This window comes from Clinocottus analis, unplaced genomic scaffold (assembly GCF_023055335.1).
Source record: "Clinocottus analis isolate CAN_PGR_092001 unplaced genomic scaffold, fCliAna1.0.p SCAF_4, whole genome shotgun sequence".
In the NCBI taxonomy this organism is placed as follows: Eukaryota; Metazoa; Chordata; class Actinopteri; order Perciformes; family Cottidae; genus Clinocottus; species Clinocottus analis.
This window is the reverse complement of record NW_027176153.1, coordinates 22,788,458-22,806,457: the sequence shown is the minus strand read 5'-3', so window position 1 is coordinate 22,806,457 and position 18,000 is coordinate 22,788,458. Positions and strand designations below refer to the sequence as shown.

Genomic DNA, 18,000 nt, shown 5'->3' with positions numbered 1-18,000 from the left:
TTCCCGTATGACGCATCCTCCTCTCCGTTCATCGGTTCATATGCAGCATGCAGTTTATTTTGTCCACAAGTTGTAACCTCCTTCCCTACCTCGCGACCGCCCGCGGGGCAACAAAGAGACTGATTCAGTGTGATCGGCGCGATGGCGGCGCCCTCTTTTCTATTCTTCGGTCTGTCTGCCGGCAGCTTTCTCTCACGACTCTCAGACGCGTTTTGACCCTTTTGAGTCTTGATTGAAAGTGTCTCGAGGCAGGAAAGGTCAACGCTGCGGGGAGATGTGCTATTTGTATAAGTGACCTCCTAAATGTGGCGCAACATGTTATTTAGGTTTGCGTTGTTTAAGCTGCAAAATGCAAAGACTTCAGCTCATGAAATGCTAGATGCTAGTTTAGGGCAGGGTGTTTTTTTACTGGGACATATGGAAGTATTCAGAGTAAAAGTATTAATATCACAGCTGCTATATGTCATAAACATTAAATTGCCCATTTTTCTGACCGCAAACATCCCCAAAAACAGAAAAACGCCTTTATTTTATCTTCCCCATGAATTAATCGACTGGTTTGATTCTGAAAAGAAGGTTTTAAATGTTGTCACATTAACCCAGAATTCAAAGTTTCAAACAGTCCACACCCTCAACATGAATAAAATACATTATATTTGTTCTGTAAAATGTTTTCTGTTCAGATATATTGATGAGCAAAGTAACTAAAACTGTCTCAAGTCAAGTAGTGGAGTACAAGTACATCAGATTTGTACAGTACTTTAACTCCAGTACTTTGTCTTTACCTGGTTGGTGTTGAGAGGACAAACACTGTCCACTAGATGGAGATATCTCATTAGCATGTGGCGTCGTAGACATCATCAAACAATAATCAATACTCCAGATAGTCGCATCTATTATTTACACGTCTGTCTTTTTTTTTTTTTAATCTGCAGATCAATGTCCTGCAGGCGAAGAAGAAATTTGAGATCCTGGATGCTGTGAGTCACGGCAGACACACACCAACCAACACCTTGCATCTTTGTCGTAGCACTTTCATGACGTTAAAAAATAACAAACGACAACCGCCTCTGTCCCACCCAGATGCTGTCGTTCATGAACGCCCAGTACTCGCTGTTCCAGCAGGGCTACAACCTGCTGGATGAGATCGACCCGTACATGAAGAAACTGGCCACTGAGGTGAGCGAAGCATCCTCATCCTCATGAGCTCCATCTCCATTTAAACTTGTTCTGTCCTCCTTTGGACTATTGATGAGACCCAGTTGCGTAATGCTTCCTTTGCGTAATAAGTTTTGATCTGATTTCAGGCGCGATGCACCCAGTAAAACGCTTCCTCTTCGCATTCAATGAAAAAGGATCCATTAGAGTTCAAACCAATGCTTTCTGGGTGCACGAACATGTTATTTATGATCACAGATTAACTTGTTTGCCACAGCAGGTTGTCTGCTGCGGGAGAATCGATGCTTCATTACCAAACACTGACCCAACTGGTAATTGGAAGCTAAGCCTGTGTTGCAGTCGGCTTCTCTGAATCCCCCTTTTACCCTTCAGCGCTCTCACGGTGCCTTTAATACTCCTCTATATCAGTCGTAGTCACTCTACTGTACTATATCTCAGCATCACTTCAAGATGGAGCGTTTCACAGGATGTTTCTTTGGCTGCGTGTCCCTTCAGAAACACTGAACTTGTTGTTATGTTGTTGTATCTGTGACTTTCAGCTGGATCAGCTGGTGATTGATTCAGCCATGGAGAAGAGGGAAATGGAGCATAAACATGCAACCATTCAGCAGAGGGTGAGTTCCTGCTTCTTTTTTTTTTCGATAAACCAATTCAAAATGTTAAAGAATTATAGCGAAACATTCTGCAGAGCATCGGTTTACACGTCGCTGCGGGATGTGACGTTTGTTCCAACATGGATTTGTATCCGATCGCGTCGCTGCTAGCTGCAATAACTAGGAACTCAATGTCAAGGCTAAAATGTAAATGAACTGAAAAATCATAAATCCATCCGTTTTCAGCCGCTACTCCCAGTTTATGTTGTGTTGATTTGATTAATTGCATAATTAGGAATTAGTGTTACAAACGTCTGGGCAATGCGGAATAATATGTCATATAATAATAAAAATATTAATAGATTTCAGGCCTATATTGTCTCATATCATACTCATAATTTGTCTGATTTGAAACAGGTGTTATAATATGTTCTATGTGGTGTTTAAAAAGATCTTAAAAGTGTAACATTTTAATTTGATGATTGATGAGTGAAAGGTTTCATATGTAGGAGCATCGTCAGCATAATTTCAACCTGTGAGGAATCTCTTCTACTTTTTTTGATTAGTGTGCAGGATCACATTTTTTTTTTTACCTGTCTACTTCCTGGCAAAGTTGATACTGAGCTGTTAACTGCGGATGTGAAACAGGGCGTTAATGTGCTTACATCTCACCTCCTAGATCCAGTCTGCCACCTGGCCCGGTGCATCTGTTGTGACTGGGGAGGGATTAGACCTGGGCAGCTGGGAAGTGTTTGATTAATCCCCCCAAACAAAGTCCGGGCATTGATTTAAGCATTAGCATCAGGTGGAATTAAGTGTTTTTAAGAGATACAAATCCAACTGTTGTCTGCTCAAGATGGCCAGCACATTATCTTCTGGATGTGCTGATAAGTAGGATCTTCCTTCTGACTTTGGGGTTATTTTTTTGTGCACGAACATGCCTTAATTTTTCACGTTTTTAGTGAAAAATCTAAAATACTGGATGAATTTTTCAAAAAGGCTCTCTTGGGGCTCACATAAATACATGTAGGAGGCACTCCCTGTTTGATATCTTGTTATTTAATAATTCAGAAAGCCTCATTTCCAGCGGGCAAGTGTCTGGCGTACCCCAGGATCAGTGACCATCTGTCAGACGAGCTCCGGTCAGCACTCTCCCTCCAGGCCCTGTGGTCTGTGCCGCGGGGAAGGGCCCGGTCGCATGTGGGGCTCGGTATTGATCTGTTTAGTTTTTTTTTTATGCCAGAGCTGTTAGTCAGCGAGCATCATGCACCATCCACCACCAAAGGGGCCGGTGCTGTAGTCCTAAATGAGCACGATCAGGGAGTTAAAGCCACATTCAAATCTGAATGGTGAGACGATGTGATGCCGTTTGTGGGCATCTTCACAGCCGGTCGACCAGAGAGGAGGATGTTTAGAGGCGCATTGAAGCTGCAAGATGAGTGTTATCTCCACCTGAACGAGTGGTTCTAACGCTGTTTTCTTCTCCTCTTCTGTTCCTATGTTTGCCACCATCTCCTCTCACCATCAGACCCTCATGCAGGTGAGTTCTGCTCCATTTGTTTTATCATCTGAATTTCCTCTTTGGTTTCGTGTGTTTGACATTTACAAAACCTTTTGAAGTTTCCTTCAAACTGTAGTCAGACTTCAAAAGCCTTGAGGGCAAGTTGAAGTAAACCCTGAACTATTTATTTAAAAAGAAAACACAGTAGAAACACAGCTCTTAGTTTGAATGGCCTGTGTCTGTTACATCGCCTGCTGCCAGTGGTGGAAAGTAACTCCGCTTTGTACTTCTACACAATTCACTTACTTATACTTGTTTTTGATTTATGCTCCTCTATTTATTTATTTTTTACAACATTTAGATTATTTAGACAAAATATAAATCAACTCATGAATTTTGATGTATTATTATGGATTTTGATGCCTGGCAGTATATAGAGCACTTAAAATTAGCCATTAAAAAAGTGAGAATAATGCAATAATAATCATAAGAGAGAGATACTACTGCATAATGAGTACGTTTAGGTATATTTTGAGACTAATACCTGTGTGCTTTTACTAAAAGAAGATTTTGAATGCAGGACTTTTACTTGTACTAGAGTATTTCTACACTTTGGTACTAGCTTCTTTACTGATCTGAGTACTTCTCCGCCCTCTGCCTCTTGAAAAGGGATAATTGCAAGTGTCCTAAAATGGATGACAATGTTAATGTTGTTTTCATTCTACATGTTAACTTTGTGAATCTGAAATATTACATGACAGACTTGATTTATTCATGCACAAAATTGTGGCATCTCTTTGTTCTTTTTTCACCACTGCTTTTTACAAACGGCGTGGCCTAATTTGTTATTCTTCTTTACGCGTTTTCTTGTTTCTTTCCTTCTCCGTCACGTCGAGCATGTGCAATAAGCTTTTGTGTAAACTTACACAAGAAAGCGGGAGAGCAGAAAGCGAGTTAAAGTGCTCCAGCTGTCACACTGCAGCAGAACACATCTGAACGCCAGAGCCATTCATTTTTAACTTCAGATTTAATGGAGAAGTCCTGTTCAAAGCAGTCGGCTCTTCATGCTATTCTATATTCTTCTCTTTACATCAGCAGCGCAGAGCTAAATGCCGCCCTCCATGTGTGACACTTGATTTGTTTTGACTGCTGGAATCTCCAGATAGATGTTGTCATGAAAAACATGATTTTATATGTTTGTTTGCATGGTGGCTTTTAGTACGGAAGCCCATTTCCGCCACAAAAAAAGAAATTAGGACCAAAAGAAAGATTTTTTTGTTTTGTTTTCGTTGACGAAATTTTTTTCCCCTTGATAAAAAGCTTCTCCTAACTTTGGAGCACATTAAGCCTTTTTCCAGCCAGCATGACATGGTTGGTACCAACCGTCATATCAGTAGCTTCACTTCAGCTCTCTAAATGAGCCCGCTACCGCTTGAGGAGTTGAGGAGGAAAAGCTTTAACTCGAGGCTCTCTGATCACCACAGTTTAGGCTGTTTGTTGTTTGTTTGCAACCTGGTTCTGTTGAGGACGAGTTGAATGGCAGGCAGGTTCGGCAAGAAGCTGCAAAGCTGGTCTTTAATGGAGGAAAGCTTGGAGAGAGAGAGAGAGAGAGAGAGCAGGTTGTGATGCACAGAAGGATCCTGCAGACGATGAACAAACGCAATCTGAGTGATCGGTGCTCTCAACTGGGCTCACTATTTGGCGTCGGCGCTCTGCAGCAATAGCCTGTAGGTCGACCTAAAGTAGTGCACGGCTGGCTAAAGCATCGGGGGGGGGGGGGGGGGGGGACACGACGTCTGCGTCATCCGGCGTTCCTGCTGCCGCTCCACACACACAACAATTTGCTTACTTGCTTCCAAACATTTGGAAGTCGCTGTTTCCCCATGCAGCTCGCTCAATAATTCACAGATGTTCATTTTTTTCTGCCCGTGTGACGTTGCATCATTAAAAATAGATGTCGTCTTTGTCGCGGGCTTGAGAGATTGCAGTACACAACCCAGGGCGCATCTTGTCTCAGCGTCGCCTCGCAATGTGTGCGATGTCGTACTCAAAGAAGAGAGGGATCTGACGAGCTGAAGGTAAGCGGCGTTGACGACCGACAGAGTTTAAACCAGAGTTTTCCGCTGTGTGAGTGGAGAGGAGACGGTGTTTGCTGGGTGATCTGAGCATCCTGCCAGATAGATCCCCTCTGGGTCAACAGGAGGGGACTGAAGCCCCCTCCTTCTTCAGCAGGGTGGTGGTGGTGGTGGTGGTGGTGGTGTGTTTAGGGAGTTGTAAAACTGAAGCGGACCCAGACACAGTGTCAAAGCAAGCCTGCTTGTGTTTGGGTCAAGAGCGGCTCCAGTAACATCGTAGTGTCGTCCGCTATTCGTCCTGCCGCGGACACACTGGCAGCTGTATGCTAATTTGTCCTAATCCTCGAGGCTCACAGGGCGGCAGGCAGGTGGCTGGAGTGGAGGACACACATGTCAGTGTTGGAATTACGATGCGTTAACCTCCACAGTGGGAGAGTGAAGGAGCCTATTTTTAAATATCTATACATCTTTTTTTTTTCAATTTTTTTGGGGTGTTTTTCAATGTTGCTGGAGCGCACTAAACGTTTCAAAATGAAGATCTTTTGCCGGTGGGACCACAGCTTGGTGGGTTGATTTGCATTACATTGTCTGTTTAGTACATTATATTCAACTGTATTATCTTTGTGATTTAATTGTCGGCGTGCCGAGTTGTGTAATCGGTGTGGCTGTACCGCTGTAACGGCGAGTAGTACTACTGTGTTTGCTTTCTACCACAACTTACTCCCAACCAACTTTCCCTCCGCCGCTCTCATTAAAATGTGAACCGGTTTGGAGTCCCAGGTGTAAAGCTCAGTGACGCATGTGTACATTTTAAATAAGTGTTATCTAATGCACACTAGTGGATGGGTGGAGAGGAAAATGCAGCCATGTGGACAAAAAGGTTGAATTCCTACATAGTTTGTGCAGTTTTAGACTATTTACTTCTTATTTCTGTAACTAAAATTGAGTCATTGTTCTTTTCATCATCAATAGATGTATGAATCATTCTGTATAAAGGTTTATGAACATATTTACAGCTTGATTTTGAGATTTTTTTTCCCCATCAATCTTATAGTTTAAAGAAATCTGTAAGATACTCTATCTTTGTGTCTCCTTTCATTTGTGTTCAGTGGTTTCTGTCGTGTTGTTTGACTCATTTCAAGAATGTTTTTATGCATTATTGAAGTTGTGTTTTAAGATTTAGTCCTCCTTTTCAATTGTTTTTTACAAACTTGTAACTGATGAAGGCACACAACAAAAACATTGTCTCTCATGTGCGCCGAAAAATTTAAACAAGTAAAAAGTAGCGAGTCGTTCTGTCATTTAAACTAGTATTTAATGGTGTTGCTGCTGCACACACACACAAACACACACACACACACACACACACACACCCTGTTATGAAACAGGAGCGTAAATGAAATTCAGTTTTTATTTGGGTCACTCCAGTAGACTCTTTCATATATATTCTCGGGTACTTCTTCTTTTATAACGTCTGGTGTATCGCTGCATTTGAAGTGTGCAGCCTAACTTGACTCTGCAGAGACGACGGGTTCTTTTCTCAGGGTTGCATGCATGTGATGTTTGAATACAAGTTCAGATAACTCAATGTTCTGTCCCTTCATATTATAATACCTTTAAAATGTAGCTGATTACTAGTCTAAGGACAAACTCCCTTCACACACATTAAACACTGCTCTTTTTGTGCTTCCCAAAAACCTTCAATTTAGGAACGCCTCTGCTCTCATACGTACGTTAGCTTGCATTAAAGCGCTACATGTCATGTTGTAAGTCAAGAAACGGTTGGAGGCTAATTTCCCCATGAATCATACTCTGTTTATGTAATAAAATGCGTCACACTAGCATCTGTTGAGTTACGAAATGCCACTAGTGTGCCACGCAGAAAGAAAATTGCATGCAACTCCTCTGCAAACATGGACTCCCACGTGACGTTTCTACATGATCGCACGGTGCATGAGTCGGTCGGTTAATGGACTGCATGTACAGTACGCTCACATTGACTGCTACTGGTATTCCAGGAACAGCACACACACGCAACTGCATCAGCACAGAAAAGGGTGGTGTTTCCTGTTTGACCATTTGATAGGTTTGAATAGCATCCTGCCAACAATAAGCCAGCCAGGGTTCATTGAGGGGTCTCATGTCTCTTTCGCTTCTCTTTCAGGACTTTTCATATGACGACTCCAAGGTGGAGTTCAATGTGGATTCTCCTAACGGTGTGGTGATGGAGGGCTACTTGTTCAAGAGGGCCAGCAATGCCTTCAAGACCTGGAACAGGTAAAAAAAAAAAAATGCATCTCAATATACTGTGATGTAATTACTGTCGTATGCACAAGGAATTGATGGAGAACACTCGTTTTATTACGTTATATTACACTTAGATTTTAATATCGGCGATTAAATAACTAATTAGTATTGTGCTAATACAGAAAGCTAATTCGTTATTGAATGAAATTAATTTAATTTAATTTAAAGACATATGGTCTGATTTGTGTATCTCGTTTTTGAATCATAACAGTGAAACTTGAACGCAAAGACATGATATGCATATTATTAGAACAACGGTGATTCTTATGAGTCCAGTATTTGGCAGAGAATTATGCCGTCTTTAAGTTTTCCTAATTATCAAAGCAATCCAGTTGTAAATCCATGTGCACGATGCAAACAATAACTGCAACTTTGTGACAATTTGATATTAAAAACAAACAGAAAAAATATATTTGCATCACTTTTTAGGCCACAGCTGACTCACTGACTCCATGGCATCTTCTATCCAGTAATAATTATATGAAATATAATAGAAATGGAAGAGAATGCCATGTTATAGAATTTTACATTTTACTGTACTTCTGCAATATTGTGATATAATTATATTATTGATCCGGGTCATGTCATGCGATGTAAAATAATATGTGTAATAATGTATAGTATAGGCATTTCCCTTCGTTTCTTATTCACTGGCAGCTTATTTCTGTCCGTCTGTGGCAGGTTCCTCCCGTTAGTGATGCCGTGAAGTGAAGCGATGTCATAAATTCTCACATGGTCGCGATGTTGTGATGCCAAAAGCTAAACCCATTTCGCTCCATGCTTGTGATTCACCTTTGCTCCCTTAAAGATTGGAAGGATATCCATCTATGATAACTTATTTATCTCTTCTCCCCCACCCCACCTTCCACCCCCACCCATCTCTCTCTCTCTCTCCAGACGGTGGTTTTCCATACAGAACAGTCAGCTGGTCTATCAGAAGAAGCTCAAGGCAAGTCCGTATATCTTGGAGCTGTCAGCTTCCCCCGGGTTAAAATGGCCTCTAAGAGGTTAAGTGCAACTTTAATGGAAGGATGGCTTGAATGATTTTTGACGTGACGGTAGATCTTCTCTTGAATTTCATCGGCACTCACCCGATGCCGCTGATATCGGAGTGCTTAATGCGGAGCAGTCAGCGCTGCTGGGTTGACGGCGTGTGTGAATATCTAATGGTCACGTACTCTGAGGCTTTCAATTGCCAGGAAAGAAAGTCCTATCGAGCTTTATGTTTGTGTTTTTCTCAGGATTCCCTGACGGTGGTGGTGGAAGACCTCCGGCTGTGCTCTGTGAAACCGTGTGAGGACATCGAGAGGAGGTTCTGCTTCGAGGTCTTGTCCCCCTCCAAGTAAGACTTCCGTCATGAATGGATTAACACGACCTTGGATTCAGAAATGCATGTTCCTCAGAGGGTTACCTGCATTGATCTACCTTCATAGGCGGTCAAACAGCATCTGACGGCACCATGAATTCCATTTATACACGCGCACTAACTAATTTAACAATAATGGAGTTTTTTTAGGGTGATGAAGTCTTTGAATGTGACAACAGACATTCAAAGCTTCACTCAGAAACCTCAAAAGAAGCTTTGAATAGAAGAACAATTACCTTTTGGCACAGCTGTAATGCCAACAGACGGTGAACGTGGCAGCTATTAAACCTGCTCAACACCAGCAGTGTTAACATTGACAAGGAGCGTGTGATAGCATGCTAATGTTAGCATTCAGTTCAAAGGTACGCTGGGTACAAGTAAAGCTTACAGAGCGGCAAACATGTTTGTAGACTCATTTCTTCTTTTAATTGTGTATGTGTACCTGGGTAACTCCCAAAGCATAGTTCTATATAGTTAATTATTGTTGTGATTGTTTTATTGCCCTAAAAAGATGAACAGTACATCTGAATTTATGTCAAATATATAAATATGCAGGGGAAAACTTTCCTTTTCGCATTTCTCAGTAGAGTATGCAGATCTCTACAGAGGGTACGTTATAGTTTACAACACTGCTTTGACGTGTCTGTTTTACAGGAGCTGCATGCTTCAGGCCGAGTCTGAGAAGCTGAGACTGTCGTGGATTCAGGCCGTTCAAGCTAGCATCGCGTCGGCCTACAGAGAAAGCCCAGACACGTATTATATAGAGGTACGGCACAGGTCTGGGTCATAAAGCATGTACAGATGTGTTCAAAAGCTTGTTTAGGACATATTATTGCAGTGTTGGAAAGTTAAGTACCTAAAAAAAATATGATTATTAAAAAAAATGCTGCATTGTTATAAAATAAGTGGTATAAAATGCAGCTAAAATTAGCTCCATCAGGATTTACTATAACACTAAAGCAACAGTTGGACAGAGAAGATTTATACCAATTTCACATTGTTAATTATGAAGCTACAACCAGCAGATGGTTAGTTTAGCTGAGTTTAGAATAAAGACTGTACAACTGTACAAACAATATATGGCTATCAACATGTTGAACGCTGGCTATTTAACACGTTACATCTTGTTTCTTTAATTAAAAAAAAATGTGTAAAGACGCTTGTACGGCTTATGCAAGACTTTTATTTGTGATGGATTATTTTGAGAGCGTGAACTCCGTACTGTTACCTGAACACACATTCTTGTGATCCTCGCGCATGTTTTTCTGATGCGTTCATTTGTTTTTAGCACCTGGACAGGACGGCCTCTCCGTCCACCAGCAGCATCGATTCGGCCAGCGAGCCGCGGGAGCGCAGCGTGCGAGGGGAGACCATCCTGCAGCGGATCCAGTGTCTGCCCGGCAACGAGCAGTGCTGCGACTGCGGCCAGGCCGACCCGCGCTGGGCCTCCATCAACCTGGGCATCCTGCTGTGCATCGAGTGCTCTGGCATCCACAGGTAGAGTCTGGGAAAAAAAGCATTTGTATCTGTCAAACTAGACAATTTTAAAAGTGTGGCTACTACTGCTGTAAGATATATAACTGACAGTTGGTCAGCTGACAACTCCTCGGTTTTTTTCTATGCCACACACACCCATTGTAAACTCTGAAATGTGTCTGAACATTTTTCCTCAACTTGAACAGTGATGACATGAAATCTATGCTAGCTATCAAAACATGTCCAATTAGGCAAATAAACTCCAGACTTTTGTCAACGTTTTAAACTTCGAATCATTTCTCTATGTTAAATTATGGCGAGTCACTATGGGCACAAAGATAAGTGGATTTTTTTGCTCTCTTCATGGCGAAACCCCATTTATGTAAATGAGACAATTTCTCGCCATTTTTTGCATTTTGGGGGAAAACGGTCCGTCAAATCATCTTAGAGAAGTCATAGCTCTGACCCCATGTGGCTAAAGCCACACTTAATTACCGTAAAACGGAAATTTAAACGCAATTTGGATTTCGCCAAATGAGTCTAAGATTAACTCAATTTGAGTTGTGATGTAATTAAATTCGCAGTGAGCTGGTTTTGTGAATTTTCAGCAATTGGGTTCGATTCAAGGGCAGCGATCATATATTCTGTCTTCTTTTAAGATTCTGACAAATTTCTTAAGATTTCTTGAAACAAGTTGATTTGAAACAAATGAAAAATGCTCAACATTGAATTATTCAACTGTTACTTGTGTCTGATGTGTTTTTTTTGATGTATGTTGGATCTCGGTTGTTTCCAAAAAAACGTCTTCTAGTGTAAAACATGCATACATTCAATTTGTACAGGGAGGCTCAAACGTTAAAGTTAAATAAAATAAGCAAAGAACTGCGTGTAGAGAGACTTTTACATCAAATATCTGAATACATCTTCCACCACGGCCAATGTTTCTGTGCGGCTACTGGCACTGAAGACTGGAAGTGTTGCCAACTGTCTGTTTCTTTGGCCTTTTATTGTACTGTAAAAGTCTCCAAGCACACACACACACACACACACACACACACACACACACACACACACACACACACACACACACACACACACACACACACTGCTGAAGGGATTAAAGTGCGGACCGCTGCTTATTGGATCAGGCTTTGATTGAGAGTTTTCACTAAAGGAGGTGAAGTGCGAATATAAAGACGAGTTGCAGTGCTGAGACACACACACACACACACACACACACACACACACACACACACACACACACACACACACACACACAGGGAACAAGCCACTGAATAGTTTAATTCAGAGTCAGATCCTGGTGAACTTCCTCAACCAGATCTCATGTTCGGTTGCGTCACACTCATTTGTTGTTTTCAAGCTCCCGGATGAGAAAAAAAAAATATCCCTCCGGAGTTGTGTGTCTTATTTTTTGAAGTTGCAATTATCCCTGCTGATGTAATCACAAACCTCATCCCCGTGTGTGTGTGTGTCCTCGCTTGTTGAATATTCATGTTCCCTTTTCGGGGCTCGTCCTCTCACAGTTGGGTTCAGACATCGTGTTACAAAGCAGGGCAACAAAGAGGAGGAACACAGTATCGGTGTTTTGCTATTTTTCTAGTGTGCCGCTGTTGCCTGGATTCCAGACGGCTCCGTCAGTGGAACTTGGTGATTTGCATGACATTAGGAGCTCATTTCCCTCTTATGACGTTAGATCTTTGCAGCTCTTCAGAGCCGCCGGTCACCATGCAACGCCGTAACGTATGATCGCCTGGAAATCTTCTTCAAAGACTATAAACACCTCTTGTTTTCTGTGTGTGCATGGCCGCCATTTGTTGCCTTGTAGTTACAACAAAGTACAAGTATCTATATATCTAACTACGTATTTCTCTTTTACATCCAAATTGTTTGACGACAGAACATAAACAAATGTTTTATTTGTGTTTCCGTTGCAGGAGTCTCGGAGTTCACTGTTCGAAGGTTCGCTCACTCACACTGGACTCATGGGAACCAGAATTATTAAAGGTACAGTTTGTTTCAGCAATGCCCGAGGCAGTTAGCTTAGCTTAGCATAGAGACTGGAAGCAAAAACGTACTCTCAGCAGAAAGAGAAAGGCGAATAAGGATATTTGCCCAAACTGTCCGGTTGAAGCGGAGACCGGTAATGTCACGTCTCTTTGTCTGTGCAGTTGATGTGTGAGCTCGGAAACAGCGTCATTAACCACATCTATGAAGGCTCTTACCAAGAACAAGGTCTAAAGAAACCATTACCGTCCAATTCAAGGTAGGAATTCAATGCATATGGCAAAAATTAAATACAATGCGTTCATTTTAAGCAATATAAGTCCCACACATGTGATGTGGTCCATTGCAGGCAGGAGAAGGAGGCTTGGATCAAGGCCAAATACGTGGAGAAGAAATTCCTGAAGAAGCTGGGCTCAACGGAGATCCTCATCAACGGAGAGAGGAAGTCGGGCCGGCGGTGGAGCGTAAAGAAGTGTCGGAGGCACAACAGTGCCACCATGGTACCGAAAACACGTCGAAGGTACCGACAAGAGCCTGGAAGCATCTCTCCGTCCACCCTCTCCTCAGGTACGTAACTGCACCTCCGTCAGGGATGGTGTTGTTCATTTACGAGGGGTTTGAACTCTACGCCTGGCTCAAAGCCTCAAGAAGCTGCTTTTTTCTCGCCAGAAATGCTGTATCTCTTTTCTCAATTTGTATGAAATTTATGGAACAGCTTTATTGGTTTTGATGAGAAGTGAATGTGATTTAGGGATGGAGGGACTTTAGATGGAGCAAAGTTGAAAGAGTCATGCACGCAGGTGTTCTGACTACAAAAGGAAGTTAGTTATTGTAGTTTGCGATGCTCATTTGCATAGTTTATGGACGGCCAAATCTGAACACATAGACGTGATACATGTGCATCGTATCCCTGAAGTCCGTCATGAATTAACGTCCATAAACCTGCAAAGAAATCAAGGGAAAATGACGATACTTGTAACTTATTGAATCTAAAGCTATGCTGTGGCTATTTGTGGACGTACCTTCAGAACAGCCTGATAGATTTTTCAGATTATAAGTGATAATTTTAGGATAAATTGGAAGTCTGATGCTGTCTCTGAGAGGCATAAACTCGGGCTATGTATGAATAAGGGTCCAACGACTCTATATAACCAATATATTAGACTAAATATCGTTTCTGTCTTGTCTCTTGTCTCACAGCTGCTGCTAAATTCAGACGAGACTCCCTGTTTTGTCCTGATGAGCTGGACTCTCTCTTCTCCTACTTTGACACAGGATCTGGACCTCGAAGTAAGCGACTTATTATTTCAACTGTTCCCAAAAAAAACAATGTATTCACTGTTCACAGGCAACTCCAAGACATTCAATACTTTCATTACAGACTGTAAGGTGCTTGGGACAAGTCTCTGTTTTGCATGATTCTGTGCCTTTTTTTTTTTTTTTAAACAATACCGATCAGCCAGAAAGAGACAGCGGTAACTAATGTGTCCATGCTCTGGCATCTCCCGGTCCCGCAGGCCTAAGCAGTGACAGCGGGTTAGGAGGCAGCACAGATGGAAGCACGGACATCCTGGTGTTCGGCTCAGTGGTGGACAGCGTCACAGAGGGTGAGTCCAGTTGAGGGTATTGCGTTCAGCACACACCGGGGAAATGAATGACACGCGACTCAAGCTCCCCGTCTCTTTGCGCCGGCCCCTCAGAGTGCGAGGTGTCGGAGGACTCGAGCGGCGAAGCCGAGCTGGAAGTCGAGCCGGAGACGTCAGACCCGGAGGACGTGAGGGACATTCATCCCGGAGCGCTGCTCTGCAAGGCCTCGAAAGCCCGCAACCTGCCCGTCATGGCCGAAGCGCTGGCCCACGGGGGAGATGTCAATTTGGTCAACGATGAGGACGAAGGAAAGACGCCCCTCATACAGGCCGTGGTCGGGGTGAGTCAGTCGAGGGGAGCGGCGCCGCATATAAGTCACGTAGGAAGCATCCAGTTATGTTTTAGTCACACGATAGAAAGACTTGAGGACATGAAGGGCAGTTATGAGCAACTTCTCAACCTGTGGAAACAGTTGTTTAAAGTCTGGAGGAGCTTTGTCAAGTCTGTGACAATATCCCAGATGATGTCATCGTGATGTCATCAGGTTTATCTTCGCTTGATTGAACTTGACCCATACAAGAGACTCAAGGATACTTTAATATATTTAGTTATTCTTGATCATATTTTTCTGACATGCATTTTTATTAGATTTTTCTCTCCATTTGTTTAAATCATTTTCATCACCTAATATTACTTTCAAAACTGACAGAGAGCAGCAGGCACAAAATCATTGTTTCCGCATCTGTCACAGCGACATGAAACACACGTGTAAAATCAGTCTAAATCCACCACAGGTCCTCACTCACATACACAAAATAATATTGGACAAAAAAATCCAACCGCAGCTTCGTGGCAAGTAAAAGAAACATGTGATTGACATGTTGTGTTTTTACATCTCAGGGTTCGTTGATCGCCTGCGAGTTCCTGCTCCAGAACGCTGCTGACGTCAACCAAAGGGATGCGAGAGGGCGGGGCCCCCTGCATCATGCCACATATCTGGGACACACAGGGTGAGTCAGGACTCACGAGGCGGAAAGTAGCTCTAGGGCGGTAATATTTAAAACTACACATCTCACATACAATAGTAACTATTTCCATAAAACGTGCTTTGATGAAGACCCGATGGACGTCATGCAAGAAGCACTGGTGCAACATTGTGGCATTCACCAACGTTCTCGTACTTAAAATCTTCTCTTCATATGACCAAAACCTACATGTGGTCCAGACCTGTCACACGAGTCAAGCCTCACTTCACAACGGAGAAATACTTGCGTTATACAACAATTATAATGTCTTTAATCTTATTTATTTTTTAGTTGTTGCCTCTGTTGCAGCCGATAGTGTAACATACCCTTCTGTTGACTACAATATGATCTCGTCTAATATCTCTAATGTGACTGTCACGTCTTGTTTCTTCATATTATCTAATATTTTTAATCCGTTAATACGACATCTGACACAACGACCAGCTCATTCTTATTTTTGCTGTTTGGGAACATTTTTGTGATTAAACCTTGCTCACCAACGGAGAGGCGCAGACAGCCCCATATCGCAGCTTTAGGAGGCATTGATTATCCTCATGAACAAATATTATAAAGGTTGACAACAGCTGACATTCATCAGGTGGAATGTAGCGATTTACGGCTATTTTTTTGCAGTTAAATGAGTTTTATGCATTCAAAAAAAAAGAAAGGAAACGAGGAAAAAAGTAAGAGAGATTTGGATGAGACTATAAATATGTTCTTGCATGAGCTCCATCGTCTGCAACTGCCTCTTCTTTGTCAGTGAACTAGACGTATGAAGCACAGACCTTTGAAAATGACTGATTGAATGTGTGTTTTGCTGTGATTGATCTTCTTCTCTGGTATTTTCAGGCAGGTGTGTTTGTTCCTAAAACGGGGAGCTACACAGAACGACGGGGACGAGGATGGCCAGGACCCTTTGAGTATAGCGGTCCAGCAAGCCAATGCAGACATAGTCACACTGTATGGTCATTTATATACACATATACACAATTCCTTCTCCATCTTTGATGAGGTTTTAACACCCTCTCCTTCTTTCCTAAAGGCTGCGTCTGGCTCGGATGAACGAGGAGATGCGGGAGTCGGAGGGACCTTTTGGACAGCCAGGTCAATACCCAATCAGCAGCCCCACTGAGCAGCAGTATAAGAGATGCATTCAGGAGTTTATCTGTCTCAACATAGCCGAATGCTAGAAGTTTAAAACACAGTGTAAGGGGGTGCCAGTAAACATATGACTGACTGATAGACGAGTTGGAGGGGGAGGGGCTTCAAACAGGAATCCTCCACTTGTTTTGTCACCACCGAAATAACTTCTTCTCTCAATCAGAAAGATCATAATAATTCATCTCCCCGGCACAGTCTGCTGACTTAATACCAAAGCGGTCAGCTGCTCACTCAGGATCACACAATAACTCAGTATTAACCTCCTTTCATGATGTCAGATTTCACCTGCAGATGATTTGCTTCGTCAGGTGCTGAAATCACTGCCAGTGAAGGGTTAGCCACTCACACTTCTTCTAGATTATCCAGTAGCACTATTGTGAAGCAATCGGGAACAACTTTTTTCCTTTTTTTTGAGGGTTTTTGAGGGTACGGGGTGCTCTGAACCAAAGACCGGCCACAGCTCATTTGTTTCAACAAATCTACATTTAAGTTAATTAATGAGACCGAGTTGTTATCGTGAATGATCATTTAAAAAGAGTTATTTCGAGCATTTTTCCGGAAGTGAAAGTCCCCGTAATTGTTGCCATCTACGATGTTACTTTACTTTTTCTCCAGTTATTAAACTCTCCTGGTTAAATTGTTCAGTACAAAAGACTAAAAAACTGCATGAAAAGTTGAAGATACAAGTCAGTGTACATAAACGCGTTGTGGGTCGACGTTTACCCACAGTGCATCTCAGAAAGAAACATCCAATCACTCAACTTTGATTCAGATTTTACAATTTGTAAACTCACTTTTTGGAGTAACCCGACTGCTATGTCGCCCTGTTTTGTTCCCAACATTAACAACCAAGTGCCAACAAGGGCAAGCCATCCATCCTAACCCTGAAGGAGATTTTAAAATTTTTAAATGGGAATTATTACTTCCGGAAACAGCGGGTCCAACTTACACAGAACAGATGAGTCGGATGATTAATGCCAAATTGTTTTGTACATGGCGGTTCAGCCAATTGTTTGTTGATGGTCAATTAAATTTGAGTTGACTGTTTGTTTTTTTAATAAGCTGAGGATCTGTCGTCCGTACACTTCTGGTAAAATGGCCGACGAGCTCCCGTATTTAAATTGTGAGAGGTTGTAAAGGTGGAAACTGTGAGGCTGCGATAACTGTGACTGAGAGTAAATGATCACAGAAGAAGTATAATTTCTCTGTAATGATCGTGAGATTGAGCAAGTAAAGCTTTTATGTTGGATTAAAAGCTAAATTATGCACTTTTTCTTACCAACAGTGATTTAGTTTGTGCTCTTATGTCACTGTACCTTCCCTTCTTTTTTTTCTTCTTCTTCAAAATAAGTTTGAATGCTTTTGTTTTTATTTATGATGAAACGTCCAGAGCAATAGTGCAATGATTCATTCAGTACAGATAATCTGTATTTTTTTGTATTATGTTCAACGGCAATGCAGATGATATTTTTTTAAAGCTGGATATATTTTGTTAGATTTTATTTGCTGAGCACTCAAACACATAGCGCCAGTATTATATTCTCATGATGAGATAGAGCCAATTCTCCAAAGTTTCATGATATGTAATCTCTTGGAGTAATTCTGCAGTAGAAGATGGACTTTTTTTTAATAAATCACAATAACCCAACATGTATTACTGCATATAAAGTATTTGGATGTTAAAATGTTTATTTATGGTATTATA

At 42.0% G+C, this 18,000-nt stretch overlaps 1 protein-coding gene across 2 annotated transcripts in view; it reads left to right on the top strand.

Moving 5' to 3' along the window:
- Positions 1–18,000, top strand: part of acap3a (ArfGAP with coiled-coil, ankyrin repeat and PH domains 3a) — a 60,857-nt gene that overhangs the window by 39,048 nt on the left and 3,809 nt on the right. Inside the window, exons 7-24 of one of the 2 annotated variants that reach the window (XM_068597343.1) lie at positions 936–980; positions 1,084–1,179; positions 1,719–1,793; positions 3,301–3,312; positions 7,513–7,625; positions 8,553–8,604; positions 8,897–8,997; positions 9,676–9,787; positions 10,310–10,518; positions 12,453–12,522; positions 12,687–12,781; positions 12,872–13,089; positions 13,723–13,812; positions 14,040–14,129; positions 14,223–14,449; positions 15,010–15,119; positions 15,984–16,094; positions 16,177–16,238. In XM_068597343.1, coding sequence (XP_068453444.1) covers positions 936–980; positions 1,084–1,179; positions 1,719–1,793; positions 3,301–3,312; positions 7,513–7,625; positions 8,553–8,604; positions 8,897–8,997; positions 9,676–9,787; positions 10,310–10,518; positions 12,453–12,522; positions 12,687–12,781; positions 12,872–13,089; positions 13,723–13,812; positions 14,040–14,129; positions 14,223–14,449; positions 15,010–15,119; positions 15,984–16,094; positions 16,177–16,238 — 1,888 coding nt within the window. Of the gene's footprint in view, positions 1–935; positions 981–1,083; positions 1,180–1,718; positions 1,794–3,300; positions 3,313–7,512; positions 7,626–8,552; positions 8,605–8,896; positions 8,998–9,675; positions 9,788–10,309; positions 10,519–12,452; positions 12,523–12,686; positions 12,782–12,871; positions 13,090–13,722; positions 13,815–14,032; positions 14,130–14,222; positions 14,450–15,009; positions 15,120–15,983; positions 16,095–16,176; positions 16,239–18,000 lie in introns of both variants that reach the window. The other variant, XM_068597342.1, reaches the window with a different exon arrangement.